At 48.8% G+C, this 22,197-nt stretch overlaps 6 protein-coding genes across 6 annotated transcripts; 4 read left to right on the top strand and 2 right to left on the bottom strand.

Moving 5' to 3' along the window:
• Positions 1-138: 138 nt before the first annotated feature.
• Positions 139-996, top strand: EPUS_03270 (uncharacterized protein; the record flags this gene model as incomplete). The annotated part of the gene is made up of 1 exon (XM_007805094.1): positions 139-996. The coding sequence occupies one exon, from the start codon at positions 139-141 to the stop codon at positions 994-996; it is 858 nt and encodes a 285-aa protein (XP_007803285.1).
• A 2,756-nt stretch (positions 997-3,752) lies between these two features.
• On the bottom strand, positions 3,753-8,050 carry EPUS_03269 (uncharacterized protein; the record flags this gene model as incomplete). Its single annotated transcript, XM_007805093.1, has 5 exons — positions 3,753-4,807; positions 4,884-6,067; positions 6,118-6,696; positions 6,943-7,144; positions 7,384-8,050. The coding sequence occupies 5 exons, from the start codon at positions 8,048-8,050 to the stop codon at positions 3,753-3,755; spliced, it is 3,687 nt and encodes a 1,228-aa protein (XP_007803284.1).
• An 825-nt stretch (positions 8,051-8,875) lies between these two features.
• EPUS_03268 (uncharacterized protein) lies at positions 8,876-11,027 on the top strand (the record flags this gene model as incomplete). Its single annotated transcript, XM_007805092.1, has 2 exons — positions 8,876-9,334; positions 9,384-11,027. The coding sequence occupies 2 exons, from the start codon at positions 8,876-8,878 to the stop codon at positions 11,025-11,027; spliced, it is 2,103 nt and encodes a 700-aa protein (XP_007803283.1).
• A 1,177-nt stretch (positions 11,028-12,204) lies between these two features.
• EPUS_03267 (uncharacterized protein) lies at positions 12,205-13,098 on the top strand (the record flags this gene model as incomplete). Its single annotated transcript, XM_007805091.1, has 3 exons — positions 12,205-12,445; positions 12,528-12,658; positions 12,730-13,098. 3 exons carry the CDS (start codon positions 12,205-12,207, stop codon positions 13,096-13,098), a joined length of 741 nt encoding a protein of 246 aa, XP_007803282.1.
• A 1,443-nt stretch (positions 13,099-14,541) lies between these two features.
• On the top strand, positions 14,542-15,999 carry EPUS_03266 (uncharacterized protein; the record flags this gene model as incomplete). The annotated part of the gene is made up of 1 exon (XM_007805090.1): positions 14,542-15,999. One exon carries the CDS (start codon positions 14,542-14,544, stop codon positions 15,997-15,999), a length of 1,458 nt encoding a protein of 485 aa, XP_007803281.1.
• Positions 16,000-18,093: 2,094 nt separating this feature from the next.
• On the bottom strand, positions 18,094-21,255 carry EPUS_03265 (uncharacterized protein; the record flags this gene model as incomplete). Its single annotated transcript, XM_007805089.1, has 7 exons — positions 18,094-18,914; positions 18,983-19,149; positions 19,198-19,421; positions 20,011-20,406; positions 20,473-20,557; positions 20,610-20,886; positions 20,982-21,255. The coding sequence occupies 7 exons, from the start codon at positions 21,253-21,255 to the stop codon at positions 18,094-18,096; spliced, it is 2,244 nt and encodes a 747-aa protein (XP_007803280.1).
• Positions 21,256-22,197: the final 942 nt, after the last annotated feature.

The following is a 22,197-nucleotide window of genomic DNA, read 5'->3' as shown; positions in this document are numbered from 1 at the left end:
CGATATCATAGTTAGTAATTCCCCAAGTATGGAGTGTAAAGAGAGGGAGAGGGCTCCAGGCTGATGACGGCTAGCGTTGTGAATCAAATTCACCCAGGAAATGCTGTTGACGCCGAATTCTCCAAAACGTTGCCCACAATGCATAACCAAGTACCACGATCCAAAGCTCCCCCGACATCGACAATTCTAGCAGATTCCCAAGAGAAAGAGGAGCACAAGAAAAGAAATACAAAGCGCGGTTCTTTAGCTCGCAGCTGGCTTAACGCCGACGTTGAAGACTCCATTTTCCTCGACCTGGAACTCCTCGTCCTTACCTTCTCCATCGGCATGCAGGACGTCGCCACCTTTCTCGACTATCGATGCTTCGCCAGCAACCAAACGGGTAACTCAGTCCTCCTCGCCGCCGGCATCATTGGTCTTGGCGACGAACTCTTCGAAGTCGGCAATGTCGGCACCTCACTCGCCGCCTTCGTCGCGGGCGGGTTCTGCGCTGGCCAGACCGGCAATTTCCTGCTCGACGGCGGCGTCTTAAGGAAGAGATGGTGGCTTGTCTTCTCGTCTGTCGTGCAGACAGCAATGGTATTTGGCGCCTGGGCGCTGCAGTACCGCCAGCCCATACACGCTGACGGTGTAGCCATGACGGTCATTGCGTTGTTGGCATTTTCTTCGGGCGCGCAGGTGGCCATGGCTCGCGGGTTGAGGGTCACGGAGATCACGACGGCAATGGCGACAGCGGCTTGGGTGGACATTATTGTTGATCCCGAGTTGTGGACGCGGAAGAACAGAGGGAGAAATAGGAGAATGGCGTTTCTTATCTCGCTCATTTCAGGAGCATTTGTGGGAGCCTGGGCTTATCGCAGCATGGGTAGTGCCTTTGTTTTATTAGTCAGTGCTATTGGCAAGATCATCGTTACTGCGGCATTGTTAATCAACGATGTCCTGGTCATAACCTGCGAGGACGATTTGGATAGCGAGGCTTGTGGCGAAGAAGTTTGAAGAATGTGATAGAGCAATAAAAATGAAATAGAAGATGAGGATCGTTAGCATACGTGGATAGACACGTATACCAATAAAAGGGCACTGTATGAACTATAGCAGAGGTTATTCCGAGTGACGCCGATCTACAGTGGGATGTGTATCCCGCCTAGGTCTCATGCTCGTAGATGTATAACAATTAAAACCATTGTTAGTCGCAGCTATCTTTCATACATAGCCCATGCAGAAACAGCAAGAGGCAAGATGCAAGATGCAAGATGCAAGATGCATGCGTTTTGTGATTTCGCAAACTTAAGGGTCCATGTGCGACGTGATAGAGGATGTTGAAGGTGGGGAGTTTAGGCAGGGTACCCATCAAATCAAACAAAGCAAATCGAGATGGCCCTGTTCTCTCTCAAAAATACGCAAGGCGCGCAATAAGTTGCAGGAAAATTAGCTGTGAGATTACAGCAGAAATGACCTATCAAAAGCAGGTAAAACGCAGGGGTAAATAGCGTCTGATCAACTTGAATTCTCGTTCAGATCGAGTGTCCGCCAAAACTATTATTAGTCCCTTGAAATTATCCTTGAATATTTCAAAACAAGGGACTTTTCTGTCGAGGTTTAAATTTGACTACTACTAATCTGTCAAATCCACGGAGGCTGATTTGCTTTGACGAAAGCGCTGAATTGATTTAATTTGCCAAGCATCTGATTTGATATGATGGAGACACTGAAATTTACTAAGTCCCCCACCCGGCTAATGAGACACCCCTGGTAATGAGACACCCCACTCAATCGGCATACCCACCACATTCAACGCGCATTATCTCCACCAACTGGTCAGATATGGACTCCCCATTCGAAACTCGCATTGCTGAGGCCCTAACTGAGCTATCTACTGATCCAAACGCGTCATTACGCGCAGTAGCCAAGAAATTTAGCCTATCTGCAGAAACCCTCCGCCGCCGCCAAAATGGAGGCATTGGGAAGCAAATAGCTCGCAATTCACAGCAGCTATTGAGTCCTGAACAGGAGCAAGAGTTGGTACAATGGATACTCCATTTAGAAATGGAAGGGCATGCCCCTACCCACAATACCGTACGAGCAATGGCCTCTCGTATTTCGCAAGAATCTGGCGCCTCTGGACGCATAGGGCATCATTGGCTACAGCGCTTTTTGACGCGTCAACCAGCTATTCGGTCCAAACTGGGTAGGAAGATAGAGGTCCTACGAATCGAAAACACGAAAGCAGATAGCTTAAGGACCTTTTTTGAGCTATTCCGACGCGTACGCAAAGAATACAAGGTTGCAGATGAAGATATCTGGAATATGGATGAAACTGGACTGGCCCTGGGCAGCTCTGCCCATCAACAAGTACTAGGTCGTTCTGCTACCTCTCGTACATACAAAAAGAGCCCTGAAAACCGCGAATGGGTATCTACTGTTGAGACAATATCTGCTGCAGGAAGATCAATTCCATGCCTTGTGATTTTCAAGGGCAAAAACATACAGAGTTCGTGGTTTGAGGCTTATTCTGTTCCTGATTGGCATTATACTACATCAGAAAGAGGCTGGACCTCTAATGATATAAGCAAGAGATGGTTACAACAGATTTTCATCGCTTCGTCAAATACTACAACCAAGCAAGGCAGGATGCTCTAAAAGAGATCTATATCAGAGCAGGCTGGTGAGGAACTGGTTTGATACCTTGGAATCCACAAAAGGTACTAAAATCCAGTCAAATCTCACAGGATTCTTGTACGCCAAAGACACCCAAAAAGCGTCCACATAGCGCTATTGATGATACTTTAGAGGTACTCAAGACCCCGGAGAATCGACGCCAGCTTGTTTTAAGTCAAAATAGACTATTACAGACGCAGAAATGCTCTCAGAAAGTGCGCATTTTGTTTGAAAAAACAGCTAAGGCTTTTGATCAATTTCATGTGGCTAATGTACGCAATCTGGACCTAATAAACGCACAGGCCACTAAATTAGATGAGATCAATACAAAGAAGCAAAAAGTAGCTGTTACAGATAGCAATGAGATGTTTGCCAACATTGAGAGCATTATGGCAGCGCAGGAGGAGCAGGCCAGGCGTCAGAAGCTGACAGAGGCCCGGGATTTGGCTGCAGAGGCCCGTAAAACGGCTAATAAGGTGATCAATATGACAATTGATCAGATGACCACTGTATTTAGTCAATTTGAAGCAGTAGAATAGCAAGGATAGCTATAATGTGGTGGGTATGCGAATTGAGTGGGGTGTCTCATTACCAGGGGTGTCTCATTAGCCGGGTGGGGGACTTACTGTTTAGGGCGATTTTTGAGAGATTGGGTTATCGAGTCCTTGCAATTGGATGCCACGACACTTGTGGCATCGTGGCGTTATTGCTCGAGGAGGAGGAGGAGGAGGGGGAGGAGATAGTGATTGAGCGAACTTTCAACTCACGAAATGTGCCATGTACTAGTAGTAATTTAGGGTACTGGAGGATAACTACGCAGGCGAAGAAAGGTGACCGTCAGTCGTAATGAGAAGAGGGGAGCAAAAGAAATCAGTACGTGCAGGAAGAGTAGTATATCATTTCGGGGTTGATCATTGTGACAAAAGATTCCAAATGAAAAAAGCGATCGGAGCCCTAGGAACTGGCACTACCGCATGATCTAGTGAAGCAATTTGATTCAGAAAGCTAAATTAATACGTGAGATGGGGGATTCCGAAAGAAATAGATAGGTCACCACGTGAACCAGGCGCACATATTAAACCCCAGGGGAGGTGCTACACATGGTGAGCAGAGAATACCGCAGGCAGAGACGAGATTCCTCCGCCTGCCGAAGCGATTGGTGAAGCTGCCTGTAGCTGCCTTGCCTTCTTCTCCTCACTCCTCAGGAATTGCAGAAGATCCAGATGTCCACTTCGCGCAGCCCAATCTGCCGCTGTCTCGCCGAAATTGTCCACCACCCATACACTTACACCGTAATCCTGCACCAGCAGCCTAACCACATCCAGGTTCTTCTGATGAGCCGCTACATGGATAGCTCCCATGCCGCGTTGGTTCTTGGCCGTCTTATCTGCCCCTGCCTCAAGAAGTGCTTTTACCACCAAGATGTTCCTGGATGAGCAGGCTTTGTGGAGGGGGGTTTGCGCGGTGTCTGTTAATGCCGCCACGTTGGCGCCGCGGGCGAGGCAGAGCTGGGTAAGCGCAAGGTGTCCAATAGAAGCTGCAATGTGAAGAGGCGTCCAGTTATGATACCCAGTAGAGTTGATATCCGCGCCGTGACTCAGTAACAGGTTGACCATGTCAGGTTGTTCTTCTTGTATAGCGAGATGTAAAGCTGGTTGGCGACCATCGATGAGTGCATCGATCTCACAAGACCTCTCGGCAAGTAGACGCCGAAGCTTTTCCATCTTGCCACTCTCAATAGCAGCTGCGATCTTGTCACAAATGGTAAGAGGATGCTCCTGATTCTGCACTTCTGCTCTGCGGAGTAGCTTATGGACGCCAAAATGAGAGGTGAAGAAGGCGACGTCGCGGGGGGTGGAACCTTTGCGCTCCTTTTTGCACAACTGCTCCTTCTTCAAACCAGATTTGTCGTTCAGAAGTAATTCTACGGCTCGAATGCTGCCACTTCTGGCCGCTGCATGCAGTGGAATCTCGCCTTTGTGATCTTCAGCCAAAACGTCGGCACCTCTCTCAAGCAGCAAGGCGACAAGGTTTTCGTGCCCACCACGAGCAGCTCGGTGTAAGACGGTCCATTTATCCATGCCGCGATGTTCAACCCGAGCACCGTTGTCAAGAAGCATCCTTGCCACCTCAAGATGGCCGCTTGTGACTGCGTAGTCCAGGGGCGTCAAACCGTCACAAGCCTGCGAGTGTACTTCCGCCCTAGACATAACAAGGAGACGGACAATCTCGAGGTAAGTATCCTTTCCTTGCGGCAAGGTGCAGAGGTCGCATTCGCTTTTCATCCTCAGAATCGACCATGGCGCCACTTCGCAAGAGCAGAGTGACCATTTCTTCGTTTCCAATGTCAACTGCTTTATGTAGAGCGGTCCACCCATCTCTTGCTCTAATATCAAGTTGGACGCTACTCTGCTGTTGAAGCAATAGTCGGGCCATCGAAACTTGTCCATTTCCTACTGCGAGATACATGGGTGTACTCTTACCAATGTTGAGATCCAGAACGTCGGCACCGTACTCAAGCAGCAACTTTGCGGTACTTTCATAGCCCCCCAATGCAGCCTCGTGGAGAGGGGTGCTCCCGTACATGTTCCGAGCCTTCAGCATTGGTTGTCTGTTCTCACAAATGAGGAATCTCACGAAATCAGTAAGTCCGAAACTGGCACAGGTGGAGATGCCTGCCCCATCGGACTCGCTATATGCCCATACAGACATACGCTGGTGCCATTTTCGAAAATAGGGTGATCTGTGGTCGCGGACCCGAGCGGCACTCATGAGATGGGGACTACTTCTTAAAAATGGTAGAGCCACATCTTTCACATCCTGAGGAGCCACATTAGTAGCATGGAAGCCCCATTCTGTTGCAGCATAGTCCAAAAAGGCAAGGTCACCGAGACTTTCGAGGAACTTTTTTCGATTTTGAATATGTAGACCCTTCACCGAGTCCAGCGATAAGTATTTTAGACAGACCTTGGTGACCTCCTCATCACCATTCTTGAACAACCCATGATCATGGGATCTGAGATATTCTTCTAGACTGTAGTGAACAAAGCGAATGCTCAAGCTTTCCTGGTCAATCTCCACTAATCCAAAGCAGCAATCAATGACAGCTTGTGGATGGATGAAGTTCTCCCTGTCAAGATCGCTGTCATGTAGTCGTACCGCAAGGACATGTTGTAGCTCCGTCACCGTGAGGACTCGTTTGGCATGCGAAATCCACATCAGTGTTCTCGCAGCGACATTCCGTTGAGTCATGCCGCGACGTGAATCTGCCGGAAGACTTAGGATACGTTCGATGGTAGCTTTGAAAACTTCTGGTAAGTTAGTAGATCGCTCACGAAGCGCACGGCGTACTTCAGATTTCGTGAGCTGTGCCAAAATATCTCGAATCTGGAGAACTGGCAAAAGGCACCTGAATGCAGATCATGAGTTCCTCGCCCGGAAGGGAAGAGGCATACATACATCCCGTGAGCGGTTGTGCTCAGCGTCACCATAATATCCTCCTTCAGCCTCTCATCTAAGATGCGGTTGGGATCTTGATGATCGGCTATTGCCTTCTCTATGATAGCTCTCAAGTCTTCTTTGTTCGCACTGACAGTCATTCTCGTAGCCTCTTGGAACGATACTTGAATGGGAGATCCATGCTTTCGGCTTGTGGCGAAAATTTTGGGGGTACCCCCAGTTATACTGCGCCGCAAAACATCCAGCAATTCAAGCAAGCCGCGAAGATGAGAACTTGCTTCCGCTTCGTCAAGCGCATCAACAACGAAAAAACACTTCGCAAACTTTGATGCTACTTTGCAAAGTATTTCTTGCAATTCAACATACCATGACTGATCTTGAGTCTCATTGTGTGTTCGTCGGTAGAACTCGGAGACCACTGGGGGAAGCACATGGTATTGCATCGACAGCTGGCGTAACATATTTCGGGCACAATTTACTGGAGTTTGAGCTTGTTGCTCTCGATAGTCACAGTACAAATATACAACGGCGATATCTTTGTGTTTCCGAAGGTCCAGCAATTTATCGACTACCAGAGATCTGAAATGAGGTTAGCCTCTTTCTCAGAAGCCAGATTCCTCTTCTTTTATCAACCAAAAGGCTGCCGTACCAGCGATGGGACAGTGGATTGGGCAATACCTTGGTGCCATGGCACAACGTGGGAGGTGGCGGCCGGCAGAGAAGTACCCCCATTAAAAATAACAAAGCTCAAGGTCCGATAACAGAACTGTATTGTACAAGTACAGGATCAAAAAGCATCGCGAAAAGAATGCAACTTTGACTCACGCTAGATTCGTCTTCCCAACCCCAGGGTCCCCCAAGCACAGCACCTCATAGCTGTCAGAGTCATACGACAGCCAACTGACGATTTCTTGCATGTTTAAGAACCATGCACCTGTTCCAGGCGCCCTTCGGGCTTTAATATCGTCGTGTTTTTGGAGGGCCGCCGAAGGGCAAAGCCAGTCAAGTACCTCTGTCATTCTTCGTTCTAACACAGCTCAATTGTCAGTAATCATGTGGGCAATAGGTTCTCCGAATGTCCAAACTTTGCAGCGTCTGGGTAAAGAGTTTGACCTTTTTAGATTTCTTGCAACAATTCCAAACCTCAGGAATGTGCATTTCTCTCCCTTGAGATCTAACGCAAGGGGCCGTTTGTCTCAATCTTGCACATTCCCAGGCAGGCTAGTTCGCTTTTCGTAACGAGAACTCGAAATGTAAGCAGCTTACCATGTTCTCTCTGTTCGACTCCCTTCCGAGCTTCCTTCGTGTCTGAAGACGCACCCTGCAATAACGTTGGCAGAAGCTTCAGCAGCGCCTCCGTCTGCTGTAGTGTGTTCTTCGCATCGTTCGCAACCGTGGCCATGTGTGGAAGACCTGCCGATAGCTTTTCCACCTGTTTGCAGTTGTCACGTTGTAAGTTCAAGCCTTCATAAGCTGCGTCAGAGGTCTTGGACAAGAGCTCGCAATTCTCCACAACCAAGGACAGCTGGAAGAGCTCAGTGTACCTGTGCAAATCGTCCACCATAGCTTTTATATCTTTCTGTTCAAATGGCCAATGAAGCTTTGCCATGGCTCTCTTGAATCTATGGACCGGTTCTCTCAGTTTCTCCTGGATCTGCTCAATGATTTTGGTACAGTCCAGGACAGCTTTTCCAAGAATAGTTTTGTGATCCGCATTGTCTGCACTTCGAAGTCTACCGCTATGCTTTTGCTTATGAATCAGACTTTTGAGTTGGTCCAGCACCTGCGTCATTAGAGAAAGCTCCTTGTGGAGGCTTTCGGCATGCTTCTTGTGCTCAGTTATGAGACCCGTAAATTCTCCCAGCATTTGAATCGTTTTGACAGCCACAGCGATCAGGCCAGCTATGCCTGTCGCTGCTGTGAAGGGATCCATTGTCTCTGCATTAAATAAATGTGAACTGGGGAGATTTTTTAATTTTGATCAACGAAGGTGTAGCCAGCCGAGTGTGGGTTGGAGAGCCACCAGAAGTCATGGCGGCTGCACGGTGTCAGTGCAGAAGTCTACGTCCAGCCAGTGGGTTCATTTGAAGCAAACTGAATCAAATAACCCAAATCAGGATTTTAAAATTTGACATTTTGGTCAAATGGAAGTCTTAGTAATAAAAGGGTCTTCTGGTCTGAAATATTTAGGGTCATTTTTGATGAAAAGATAAAGGTCTCGGCGGACTCTCCTTGTGAGATGAAAATCTTTGGTAGTCTGCGTGACTGAGGTGGTTTATTTGATTTGGTGGATACACTGGGCGTTCCAGCGCTACTGAGTAGCAGTCCAGTGTCTGTCAGAGGAGCACATCAGCTGTTAGACTATGGTAGAGGTGAAAGGTGTGTGCTCACGATGTCAGCTCCAGCTGGAGGGACCATTATCTCGATGTAACCCAATGCAAATACCTTGTATGCATGTCTCAAGCTATGTGGGGCGCCTGTTTGCCAAATTCGCCTGCGCTTTTGGTCAACATCCCGGGGCATTCCGGAGCGAATTTCGCTGACCGTACAGGCTAATATTATGTAAGCTAGCTAATCCTCGGCCTTGGCGTGGTCTTGATGTCGGGCGGCATGTTCTGGATCACTACTTCATTGCATGAATTGCGCTCACGGTCCAAGCGCGCTCTCCATAAATCAATGCACAACTGCAGGCTTCTGTATGTCTTCGATGATTCCGGTACATTCGCCGTCGACTTCTATGGTACGGCGTTGAGATATCATGTCTCGTTCTCCACAAGATACTCCTCTTACTCCAGCTACATACGACAATGATGCTACTTCTCTCACGCTTGCCCATGACCAGTCTTCGGACTCGGAAGAGGAGCGTCTTGCAGAGAAGTCACGAACTACACTCGAACTCAACGAATACGACGCTTCACTTCTCCGAGACGAAGATGAACGTGAAACCCTGTTGATCGAGAAAAGACCTTTGCATGGAATAAAAAACGTTCTCAAAAACCCTTCAGGCGACGCTGGTCTTAGCTTGAGCAGTAGAGAAGCCAAGAGCGAGAGAAGAAAGCAGCGGAGAGGCTCAACAACGGGTCGAAAGGGCGATAGGGCAGAAGAAGGCAAGCTCATGTTTCAGATGGAAGAAGGATTTAAGGATATCAGTTCCAGATCATCATCCTCGGACTCTCTGCATCTTGATCAAGAACTAAGGGGTAGGCTCAAGAAGCAGGTAAGCCAATCTTCAAATCTGCTAACGGCCAAGCTGACGTCGTCTGCAGCCTGGGCTATTTACATGGAGAAGGCATCTATCCGTGTCTCTGGTCATAGCGACCCTGTTTCTCGTTCTTGCTTTCGGTGCATTTAAAGCTTCTTCACAATTTCGGCATGCGCAATCGGTACCAAAATTGTCGAATGGGACTCACCTATTTGCGCCCACCACGATTCTCGTCTCCCTCGATGGCTTCCGCGCAGACTTCCTCAATAGAGGTCTTACTCCGGCTCTGAACTCCTTCATTGCTTCAGGTGTCTCACCCAGATACATGTTACCGTCCTTTCCCTCCGTGACCTTCCCCAACCATTTTACACTTGTCACGGGACTTTATCCAGAAAGCCACGGTGTTGTTGGTAACTCATTTTGGGACCCAGAATTATCAGAGGAATTCTTCTATACAGATCCTCTACGATCTTTGCAGCCCAAGTGGTGGACCGCTGAGCCATTGTGGGTCACTGCCGAGAACCAGGGAGTCCGGACTGCAGTTCACATGTGGCCAGGGTCGGAGGCCCATATTCCACCATTAGAGCCCACCTATCTTGACAAATTCAACAAGAACGAAGCTCTCACGACAAAGATAGAGCGTATTCTGGGACTTCTTGATCTGCCCGGGGATTTTGACAATTCAGAAGGAGTCTCCCCAGATCGAAGACCGCAGCTTATTGCGGCTTATGTTCCAAACGTGGACTCTGATGGACACAAATATGGTCCAAATAGTACCGAGATTCGAGTTACCATTTCTGACGTCGACAGCATGCTCGCGATTCTCATGGAGGGCTTGTATGATCGCAATCTGACCGAGATTGTCAATGTTGTTGTCCTATCCGATCATGGGATGGCAACCACGTCAAATACACGGCTCGTTCAGCTAGACGATCTTATCGACTTGTCGCTGGTAGATCACATCGATGGGTGGCCTCTTCGTGGCCTCCGACTTACGAACCCTTCACGGGACGTACCAATTCTGTATGAAAAACTCCTAAAAGAATCGGAGAGTTCGCAAGGCTTTGAAGTCTACACCCTTGACACAATGCCGGAACGATATCATTTTGCCAACAACAACCGGATTGCGCCTCTATGGATTATGCCGAAGACTGGCTGGGCTATAGTTGAGAGGAAAGAATTTGATGTCACAGAGGCGCAAGCTGCGGGTACCATCTATCATCCTATGGGTATACATGGATACGATCACGAGCATCCACTTATGAGAGCCATCTTTGTTGCCCGAGGACCTGCGTTTCCACATGCACCCAACAGCAGACTTCCCGTATTCCAGAACATTGAAGTCTACAATATAATATGTGATTCTCTGGGCATCAAGCCACATGCCAATAACGGCACCCTCCGCTTACCGTTAAGCACAGTAGGTCTTCATGACGATTCGGATGCTCCGGAGTTAGAGACACCACATGATCCCCCACAGGAAGCCCCGCCATTTAACGGAATAGAGCCAGGTCATATGGAAAGGCCGAACCAGGGACCTGCCCTCCGGCCAGGAGCGGAGAATGATACCACAGAAACAAATGAGGCCGAGGAAAAAGGAGATGCTGAGATGACCTGGTGGGACATTATGCATGACCGTATCGAGAAGGCCAAGGAATGGGCAAAGAAAATCATCGAGAAGTTGAAGGGCAATAGTGAAGATGGCTGACCAGGACTCGATTCCCTTCACGAAACAGTTCTTGAAAAATAGGACTGCTGGGCTAACTGCTTTACGTTATGGAGAGCGGATAGGATTGGCGAAATGCCGAAGACACAATTTGACCGACATATTGGTCAGCGCGAAGCATCAGATTTCAGCATAGCGCGAAATAGTCTACACTCCATTTTGCGGATGTTGTTAGCAATGCCTTTCACCATCTGCATGCTCGGTCACGCGCCCTCTTTACCTGTCTCAAGCGATGAAAGAAGTGGAATTTGCTGATCCATCATGAAGGAAGGAAGCGGGCATTGCTACGTCCAGTAACACTAACAGAGTTTTTTTTGGAAAACACCGTCAGCCCTAAGTTAGACGTTGGAATCCAGCCACTTATTCCTGTGTCATTCCACCACAATCACGAGCACTGTCACGGTGTTTTGGCAGGGAGCGCTGTAGCACTCGTCGAAGCAGCGACTGATCGCAACGGATCATAAGCACCGGTGATGTGTTTTTGGATATGTACACCGCCGTACTTATATTACATTGCCAACCTACCTCTGAGCGACAAGATGAGATGCTCAGCAGCATCGTCATACCCACCGGAGAGAAGCAAAACTACTTGGCCAAGGTCCCGGTCAGCTAAAGATTACGTGATGCAGCATAGACCACATCAGAATTACTGGTAAACAACTTCGGACGTTACTTTGATTTCAATAGCATTGGAAATGAGACTTGAGATAGCAAGTCCGAGGACTGGGGGAGAACACAAGTTATGCCAGGCAAGGAGTTGGGGTTAGAGTACTACTTAGTATTCGTCGGACCTTAGATTCTTCTCGACTCACCTCAATCGTGAATTTTGACGCTGATGAAAGCGATAGTCCAGGCAATACCAAGAGATGATAGGAATCACCAATTTCCATAGAGCGTATGCTAGGATCCCTTCCTAATAGGAGGCCAGGGTTGTACGTGAGGAGGCACGCGACAAAACTTCCGTCCCCAACCATCGATGACGTAATAGCAGTCGACGTAATATCAAAAGCGCATCGCTGCACTCTTTTCGAGCTACACGATCATACTCAAATCCTCTATAAAATAATTTTAGCTTCTTCTTCTTCTTAATACGTTGTCTACTCTTAACAAATCTCCTTGCATTGGTAGCAATATCATCGCTGCCCGCCGCTGCTTAGTCATGCACCCTTTCATCTCCCGAATCCTCTCCAACGTCCTCTACTACTCACCAACCTCGCGCATCCACTCCTGGCTCCTCTACTTCGGCATCCAGACCGCCCTGCCTGACTCCACGCAGGAGTTCGCCCCCTTGCGGAATATCTGCGAGTATCTGAATGCGCTGCACATCTATGCTGATGAGGCGAAGAGGGGCGTCGTGAGGCATGTGGAGGCGAATCATTTTTGCTCGCATTTGAGTAAAGGTGTGTTGGTCACAGTAATTCACTTTTGAGAAATTTGCGAACCGTAGGAAGTACGCTGATTGATCGTATCTTATGGTGTTAGACGTACGCCAATGTCTGCTCTACGACTCCGCCGCCAAGAACGCCCGCCTTATCGGGGTGGAGTACATGGTCACGAAGGAAATATACGAGACTCTTGATCCGGAAGAACAAAAACTTTGGCATTCGCATGAGGTAGGCTGATGCTCTCCCGTTGTTGCCTCTGCGACCCATTGCCTCTAACCCTTCACTCCTACAATCTGTAGTTCGAAGTCAAATCCGGCATGCTCGTCCTTCCCATGCCAGCCTCCCATGCCTCCGGCCCCTCGGAATGGGAAAAGCTTGAAACCGAAGCCATGCGTCAAGTTATCGGCCTCTACGGCAAGACCTGGCATTTTTGGCAAATTGACCGTGGCGATACATTGCCGTTGGGCTATCCGCGATTGATGGGCAGCCTAACCGAGCCGGGCCAGCTCAATCTTGAAGAGGTGTTGAAGGAGAGGAATGAGAGACATGGGGTAGATATGGAGAGAAAGCGGAGGCTGAGGGAGGGAATTCAGGAGCCGGGGGTCAGTGGGAATGCGGATTCATGGTGGAAGGGGATCGGGCCGCCGAGCCAGGATAGTTGGTCTTGATTCAAAGTTGACCGAGCGTGTGAACCTAACGTAGTACTGAGTAGTAGCTCTGGGATTGTGGTGCGCCGAGTCCAACTAGGCCGGGGACTAGTACTTGGTGCCATAAGTCTTTCTCGACTCTATTGTTGGTTTCGGCTCGCATATATCAGCCTAAGAGGTATGACCCGTGACGGCATTCCCAGTTTCACACCATTCTGCTTTGTCATGAAGAGCAGATCAGGTTTGTGCGACTGTAGCTCTGTGTTCCCCATGGGTTCATCATTCCCGAGGAGGACACTAAAATGATTCAGGCTTCGTGAATGTGGAACGTCGTTGACAAATACTCCTGTAAACGGGATGCGGAATCGAGTCTCGGTCTATTACTAGTATCTTCATGGCTTGCTAGACGGTTTGATCGTGTTCTCAACTATGTCGGATCTCTTCGTTAGGGTTGGCAACTCCTGCCATTCATTCGTATCATGCCTCAACATTTCAGGCGCCACACCCTTCTCATCTGCTGGCTTCCCACACGCCTCCAGTGATGTATTTCTCAGTTGAGTCAAGGGTACAGTCCAGTGTATCTGTCAAATCAAATAAGCTAAATCACGACCCTCATCTGATTTGCTTACTAGTATCTAACCCCAGAGGTCGATTGGATTTGATTAGGTTGTCAAATGGGTCAAAAGTTAGTAAGCAATATTTTATTAAGAGGACTGTCAAGTTTTTTATCGCAGGACGGGAGTCCGCCAAGAGTTTTCTAATTTCATCAAAATTAACCCTGGATACTTCCACTTGACTAATTTGTCAAATTTCGAAGTCTTGATTTGGTTTACTTGCCAAGCATTTGGTCTGCTATAGCTTGGTTGGGCTCCGGCAGCCGCCTAATCTTCCCTCCCTCCAGCCCCACTACTGGCCGGCTTGCGATCCAGCTTTTCCACCGGGCCCAGTCACAGTTCGAATTTCGCTGAATGTTCAGCTACATAACAGTAGGCCTTCACGATGACGTTCATCCGTTTGGCCGACAATTACGCCCCTAGCAAAATGAAATAAACGACCACGTGATTTGACAAGCATTAGGTCAAACGTCGTTGATGAATGTTTTTGGACAAGCTTGCGACTTTATCTCCCACCTCTTATGTATCCCTTTTGTCTAGTCAGTGCATCGTAGAGAAGTCTTGGTCTTTGGAGACTCTGTCACACCTCGGCTTTTCTTTTCTCTTTTGGAACTGTCAACTTCGCAGATGGGTGTGCTCGGTTCCGATCAAAGAATCAAATATTACTTGATCCCGCCAGGGACCAAGTCGATATGAGTCTTAAACACAATCTTCACTTATCTTTTTCTGTTCTCAGCATTGACCACTATCTAGACGACGGAGCTACAGTGTTACCCTGCAATTCCTCTCACTTATATTATCTCTACAAATTCGATGTCGATTGCTTAGTACATCATAGAACACCTCTGCAATGGCTGTTCTTCACGATACCAATACCAGACCAGACGCAGATGCATACAGCAACCCTAACAAAGAGGTCTCAGAATCACCGGAAGAGGACTTCGACAAGCCGTCAGAGGTGGAAAAACGCATCAGACGTAAGGTAGACCTACGACTTTGCACGATTGCTGGTCTGCTATGCAGCCTTAATCTCCTTGACAGCGGTATCATCTCATCGGCAGCAGTGACATCAATGCCGCAAGACCTTGGACTGACCGGTGACCGCTTCTCCGTGTCTATCTTCATTTTCACCGTCAGTAGCATAATATTCCAACTTCCTTCGACAATACTCGTCCGCATTGTTGGACCACGTCCATTTTTTGCAACGGCCACAGTTTGCTTTGGTCTTATCACTTTCTGCACTGCATTCATAAGAACATGGCGCCAGATGATAGCGCTCCGAGTGCTCCTTGGAATTGCGATGAGCGGTATATATCCTGGGCTGACCTACCTCATATCAACATGGTACACTCGCAGTGAGCAGCAGCTTCGCTTTGCTTTCCTGCAATGCGGCCAGGTCCTCGTGCTCGCCACAGGTTCTATTGTGAACTTTGGTCTCAACCGACTGGATGGTCACACCAAATTTCGAGGTTGGCAGTGGATGTTTATGGTCCAGGGCGCTATTACAATATTCTTCGGGATCCTAACGTACTTCTGGATTGTGGATTTTCCGGAGCAGAGCCTGAATAGTCTCTTCTTCCTCACCCCAGAGGAGGCATCTCAAGCAGTATTGCGCATCCAACGGGATCGAAAGGATGCAGAAGCCCCAGAACCACTGCGTTTCCGCAGTATACTGGTCCATTTCTTGGATCCGAAAATCTACGCTTTTTGTGCACTCTTCTTCTCCATGAATATTGTATCAACCGCCTTGTCCTACTTCCTTCCTACTATACTGCAGAGCGGCATGGGCTTCTCCACCGATAAAGCAATTTTGCTATCAGCACCTCCTTATTACTATTCAGTGATACCTGTGCTATTTTCATCCCTGGTGGGTGACCGATATCGATTGCGAGGCCCAATCATAATCTTCAATTCTTTATGCCTCATTGTTGGCTTCTCTATGCTCGGCTTCCCGTCCCAAGTGACCGTTCGATATGTTGGAACGTACCTGGCGACAGGAGCATATATTTCCAACTGGGCAGCGCTTAACGCGTATCAAGCAAACAACATTACCGGTCAATGGAAGAGAGCTACCGTCGCAGCTGCTGTTGCTGCTTGCAACGGCTTAGGCTGTATTGCTGGCAGCTATATCGTACGGAGCACTGAAGCTCCAAGTTATATAACTGCGATCTGGGTTAGTATCGGATCCCATATACTGATCATCTTGATCGTCTCGACTTGTACGATTATATTTTGGCGTGCGAATGAAAAACAAAAAAGATTCGGCAAGATCATAGAGGGTGTAGTCGGCTTCCGCTACACATATTAAGGTTTTTGAGTGGGTATGAACATCATTAGGGCCTATACCGTTGGATAGGCTGAAACTTGACAATTATCTCAATGATGCTCTGGAAAATCAAATATGGTCGTGGATTTCGTACAGTGACCACGAATCACACGCATAACCTGCATTCGAACAATTTTGAATAAGCAGAAAATTCATTGCTGTGCGACGAACAGTAAAGGGTATCTCTGCGTGTTTGAAAACAAATGCCACGCTATACCACTGTGGAACAGTGTGATATGATATGCTGGACGTATGATGCTTACTAGGAGTCTAGGATTGATCCTGCAGAAGATGAAATATATACACAGAATGTAGTGCCAAGTGCCAAGGCCTCACACCGCTTCATCTGAGTTCTAACCTAGAGGGCTCCGTTACCTATACAATCCAGGCTACCATGACCGTCCACTTTCAGCTCTTGTGGGTGCAAAGAAGTCTGCTGCTCTCAGGAATCCGTTGCTCCCAGGAAACCTCTGAGACCATCAAAATTGGATGCCTAAGACATCATCTAGTAATGAAGCCGAAACTGGCGCAGGCCAACGTCGTTCAGCGTTCTCAGGAAAACGGGAGCAAAGGTGCCAGAACGGGAGCAAGGGGTCAGACACGGTGCAGCCGAAAATCATAGCCATCTGCTGAGTCAGCACGAAACCTCCTCATCGTCGGTAGAAGAGCGGTGTCCAATCAAAGCGATCCCAAGCGACCAACACGTTTTATCCGTTAAGGCTGCCGCGACTGGCTCTCGAAAATGAGAGTTCCTCGTGCTTGGGGCATGTTTGCTACATAGGTTTCATGGCAGCTCAGATTAACCGGACTGGAAGGCGGCGCGTATTGCCACCTGTGTTCTCGGTCCAATTCCAGTTCGACTGTCTGACATCGATTTGCAGGTCACTGGTCTGTATGGACGCGCTTATCATAGACCCTGGCACATTGCAGAAAGCTCTTCGTGATAGGACGACGACGACGCCGCCGCCTAACACCGCGGTACGCCGAAAGTCTGTCGAGGGTAGCATAGCCGCGGAGTCATGCTGCATTTGTCCGGAAGGCTGGAACATTGGGGAAGAAATGGTGGCGCTACAGTGTGAATGCATCCACTGATTAGCGGCAGTGTGAGGTGCACACTACGTCCTTCCGCTCCCCCACCCCCTTTTATTGGCACTACGGCTACGTGGCGGCTCTAGGGCGTTCCCCGGCTGATCGTTGGCGCGACTGCTTCTCGCAGTGACGACAACTGCAAGAAAGACCTGGGCGGCGAGTTCTTCCCCTTCAACTTCTTCCATTTCACGCCGCAGTCCGACAACAAGGCGAACTCCGTGAAGTGCTGGCGCGCTTGAGCGGGGGGGCTGCTAAGGGTGAGGGGTGGTACAGAGGGGAGGCGAAGGCGCGGTGGAGCTGCTGGGGGCCGAGGTGGCTGGATTCTCCCTGGCGACACTTCTCTGGCCGCGGAGCCAAGCTAGAGTACGCTCACTTGAATCCATGACGGTTTTGTCCGGTTGCTGTTGCAACTGCATGTACCAACTGTACGCTGAAGAGACTGGATCGCTATAACACTTCTACTGGTAGCTTCACTTCTGCAGGCTTGGGGCGATCTTGATGCATCCGGTCAAGCTCATCTCAGATCTTTCTATAATCAGGATACAGCTTTCAGAGACAACTAAAAGGGCTCACGCCCAGCTTATACCAGGGCTTCAAGCAGAAAGTCTCAAGTCGGACTCGAGGGAGAGTCTACGGTTGGTGAGCAGGATGATTTGAGTAAGAGCCGCTGCAGTAACAGAGACGGGCATCTTAATCTATCCTGGACTCAAATCCTTGAATTCCTGACACGGTTTTACGCACGCGTTATGGCTTCTGCACAATGCTTCTGTGAGAAGAGCACCAATCTGGAAGGAGCTTGCTCTGGTGCTACTAGTAGTGGTGCTCGCACCATCGGAATTGACATGCATAATGAATTGACTGTTTGGTCTGAGATGTTCTAAATGTGTACACTGGTGGGCTTGCCAATTGTACATGAGACTTAGAAAGGAAACGGCTTCAATACCAGTGTTTAGTCCTGATAACAAACCACTGGATTTCAACAGGGTTCTAGATTCGAGATATTAGCCGTGAACCTTGTCGAACCGATAGCACAAATGAGCCCGCAACAAGAATGCAACTCAGTGGAAGGGCCACAGCGAAGTAGACCCAGAAGAATTGCTGGCCTGGCTTGAACTCTTCTGCCATGCTGAACAGGCCAGCAACCCAAGACAGGGGAATAAAGACAACCGCGACCCAAGTCAAGCGTCTCATATCCGCGGCCTCGGCCATGGACTGGCGCGCATTCGCCAGCTGCACTACCGACGGAATGAGCAGCATGGCGCCTTCTAAGGCGGTAGCGTAACTGCGAATGCTGCCGACAATCCAGTCCAGATCCCCAGAGACCAGTTTCCACAGCTCCTGATCCTTCTCAGAAGGAACATTCTGTTTCACGAAGCGACGCGTGGCTTCTAGTTTGGCATTGGATTGAATGGCACGGTGTCGCCACTTCTGGAGGTCGATAATCTCATACTTTCCTGCGTCCTTAACGTCAAGCCGTTGAAGAGAGACCTCGTAATATTCTAGGAAGCGAGCCAGGGTCTGCGTGTAGAGCATCCATTCACCTATGATGGCGCGCAGTGGGTAGTAAGCCAGACTCAGCAGCGTGGGATCGGCTGGTGGATTCGCTGCCAAGTAGGGCACCAGGTTGTGAAGGAAATAGCCACTCGATCCCTGGTGCTGCTCTTGGAACGACTGGAAGGCTGAAAAGGTGACCGGGCGCTCGAATCTTTCAAAGCCGCCGTGAAGTGGCCGCCGTTCAAACCCAGGACGGCTGTGTATGCTTCTGACATCAGCAAGGTGACTGTTTGTGGAATCAACGAGTATGACCGCTAGAAATGAAGGATGTCAGAAACTACAGAGTCGTTTGGTCAATCAAAGCAGCTTTGCTTCACCATACCTAGCCAGTATTTATCGAAGGTTCTTTTCCAAATCGAACAACATCCACGGAGAATGCCCAGCTGACGTCCCGGTAGTTCAGTCAGGCGTCTGACTGATCTTTCAACATTGCCTACTGTCCGGAGAGTCCACGGGAAGTCGTTTCCAGCACCGCCGATGACCGAGAGGCTGACGACCTGCTGTTAATGAACATGGAAGCTGGATCCATCTGCTAACGCCAAGGATGGAGGGAGAGCCGAGGACGGCGGCGCTGGAGAGTCCTCAATGTCATTGTACTGGGTACATAGGTCATCGGCAAAGAAGAGAGGATCAATCTCTAATGCCGTCGCTAGGGTTTCTAGAACGATGGGATGGATATCTTCAATGATGACAACGCGACCGTGATTTACTGGTGGAGGCTGAAGCGGCGACGATGAAAAATCAATGGCTGATAACTCTGCCTGGCAAGATAAGCCATCGCCATAGTCCACAGCATGAATCTTGCATGAGTGTTGTGGTCTATGAGAAGCTGACTTCAGGAACTTTGACAAGCTCCCAATGCAGGGATTCTGCTGCCCTCGAAAATCGGTAAAGTCGCGGTATGTCTGGGACATCGTTCCTGTGAAGCTAGCAATCCCGGGAAAGGCGACGGCTACAATGCTGCTTCATTGACTTCAATGGCAAAGCGTATGGGGAGACCCCGGTCGAGCTTGTCATTGAGAAATTTCGCGGATCGAAGCGGATCGACTCTCTTGACGTCTTTCCTCCTCACTACCATCCGAACCAAAACGAGGTAAAGATGACTCTCACCGAATGTGGTCGAAAGTTTGTATCATTGATGGGCCCGGGAAATGCAGCACCGGAGATAAGGGTTAGCAGTTGAATATGCGTACTGATCAGCAGTCAGTAACCAATAGTTGTAATTATGGTCGGCTTCTTTCCCAGTATTCCAGGTCTCCTTCTAGTCTATGGAAACTGAAGCAATACTATAGTACCCTACTATGGCCACTGGGTTTCCTCCACACGATACACCAGCTTGTATCCACTTACCTTGCCCTCCTTCATGTCCTTCATGCCATCAAGCACACCAAGTAGACCACCAGGTCTTACTTCACGTGGGTGTTCCATCCATTTGCCCTCACCCCAAAGCTTCTCCAGAAGGGGGAAGAACCTCTTCGCGAACTCCAGATATGTAGGTTGGGCTTCCCAACGCTTTCCCTCAAAGATGTATTCCTCGCCAGTGATACCATAGACGAGAAAGAAAATAGACTCAACGTCAGAACGAGGAGCATCGTACTCTCCTAGTAGGTTCACATAGGTTCCTCCTTTGCTGCTAAGTGCTTCGGCACTAATCTTGGCGGAAGACTCTTTACTGACAGTATCCAGAACTTTCATGAGCTTGTCGTCAGTCGCTTTGCGGATGTCTGCTCCCACGGTAGGAGAGTGCTAGACTTGATTAGCAACCTTTACAATTGACCACGTTCACAAGGCCTAGAGGAAACATAATCATACATAGTCAAATACCAAATCGGCGCCACGACCCTTGACTAGTTCAAAATGTTTGGGTGATGCGGTTGTGATAACGGTGTACCCGGCCCTGAAAAAATGAGTATTCAAGATTCGCACACGCTACTGTCATCAAAACTTACATTTTCGCAAACTGAATTGCGATAGTTCCAGTAGCCGTCGAACCTCCATAGATCAAAACAGTCTTATGGTCTTGGCCTGCATCGGAAATTTGGACGGCTTCGAGTCCTGGGAAGGGTATCGATAGAAATTTGAACAATCCAAGACCCATTGTGCCAACGGCACACGGTACAGATGCGGCTGCCTCCCACGATACGTTGTCGGGAACACGTATTACGATGTCGCCTTTGACTATAATGAATTTTGCGAATGCTCCCGTTTGTGGTCTAGCGTCATTACCTATTTCATTGAATAAATGTCAGTACTGTCCAGATTAACCAACATATTGTACCCCTAGAAACGAAGATATCGTCGTTTGCATAAATCCGACTTACCTCCATGAGCGAAGCCGGCAACTCTGTCACCTCTTCTGAATGGCTTCTCAACTTTTGGCCCAATCTCTTCCACTAGTCCTGCCCAATCACATCCTACTAACGTACCATTGTCACCGGGCGCATCAAGCGTTGTCCAATCGGTGGGGTTTACAGCAACTGCAACCACGCGAATAAGTAGATAGTCATCAGGTACTGTTGGGATAGGAATGCGCTCGAAAGCTGCCACACCGGTGGCTTTGCGAACCAGTCCGTAATTCGTTTCACCGATAACCATAGCGCGTGCCTTATTTGAGGTGAGGTTCAAGTGAGTAATTGGTTAGACCCGATTGTCGGGAGAACAAATGTGAAGGTGGATGAAGTGCTTAAAAGGAGCGAAAGTCAGGTCGTTGGTTCGTGATTACTCAGGTCGCCCGGAACCGAAGCCAATTGCCGAGCGGGCTAGTTATATACCATAAGTGTTGCTAATCCTTGGCCGCTACCCTCAAATTGCTGGCGCTGCCCCGCCCAATTACGGTGAAAGTAGGAATAAGTAAGCTTCGTGTCAATGAACACATTGATAGCTTCCGAGACATACTCTGCGTTCTTCTTTGGTTTGAGACTCACCATCCTCTGGTCATTGGTAAACCAAGCTTCTGCTCTTTAAGGAGCTCATTCCGATCTGACAAGAGCCATTTGATCTTGGACGATGATGATGTGTCACTGGTGAGCATTGACGTGGACTTTGGAGTCAGTTTTTGCTCAAATCCCTTTTTTACCTTGTCCGCCAAGACTCGAAGGCTGCTGATCATTTAAAAAACCGAACGGTTGGCGGACTACTCACCAACATGATCTTCAACCAGATGATGGATTTTCTGGACCAGTATCCCACCGCCGCCCAGCTCAAGCTATTTGGTTGAGTTCTTCCTCGCCTAAGCTGTTCTTGCAGCTCCGCTTATTAATCGGAGACTAGGGGTTTACGTCGTGGACTAGAAAGCTTTGAAAGAGCTCGCAAAGGCTCTAAAAGATAGTTTGACTCGATTGACCACGGTCAAAGAAGGGCAGCGTTTAATTGAGGATATTGGAAGCATATCAGTTGTCTGGCGTTTATTGCGATAAGTATTTATGGCGGAGGCGAGAATCTGCTTCTAAGGCGTTCGTAATATTTTGTGTATCATTGGTCAGGCACCTCGCGGGGCTCGCATTGGCTTACTGTGCGTTGCATAAGAGTTGCGAATTC

This window comes from Endocarpon pusillum (genome assembly GCF_000464535.1).
Source record: "Endocarpon pusillum Z07020 unplaced genomic scaffold scaffold4044, whole genome shotgun sequence".
In the NCBI taxonomy this organism is placed as follows: domain Eukaryota; kingdom Fungi; phylum Ascomycota; class Eurotiomycetes; order Verrucariales; family Verrucariaceae; genus Endocarpon; species Endocarpon pusillum.
The sequence above is the reverse complement of the archived record's forward strand: the minus strand, read 5'-3'. Positions and strand labels throughout refer to the sequence as shown.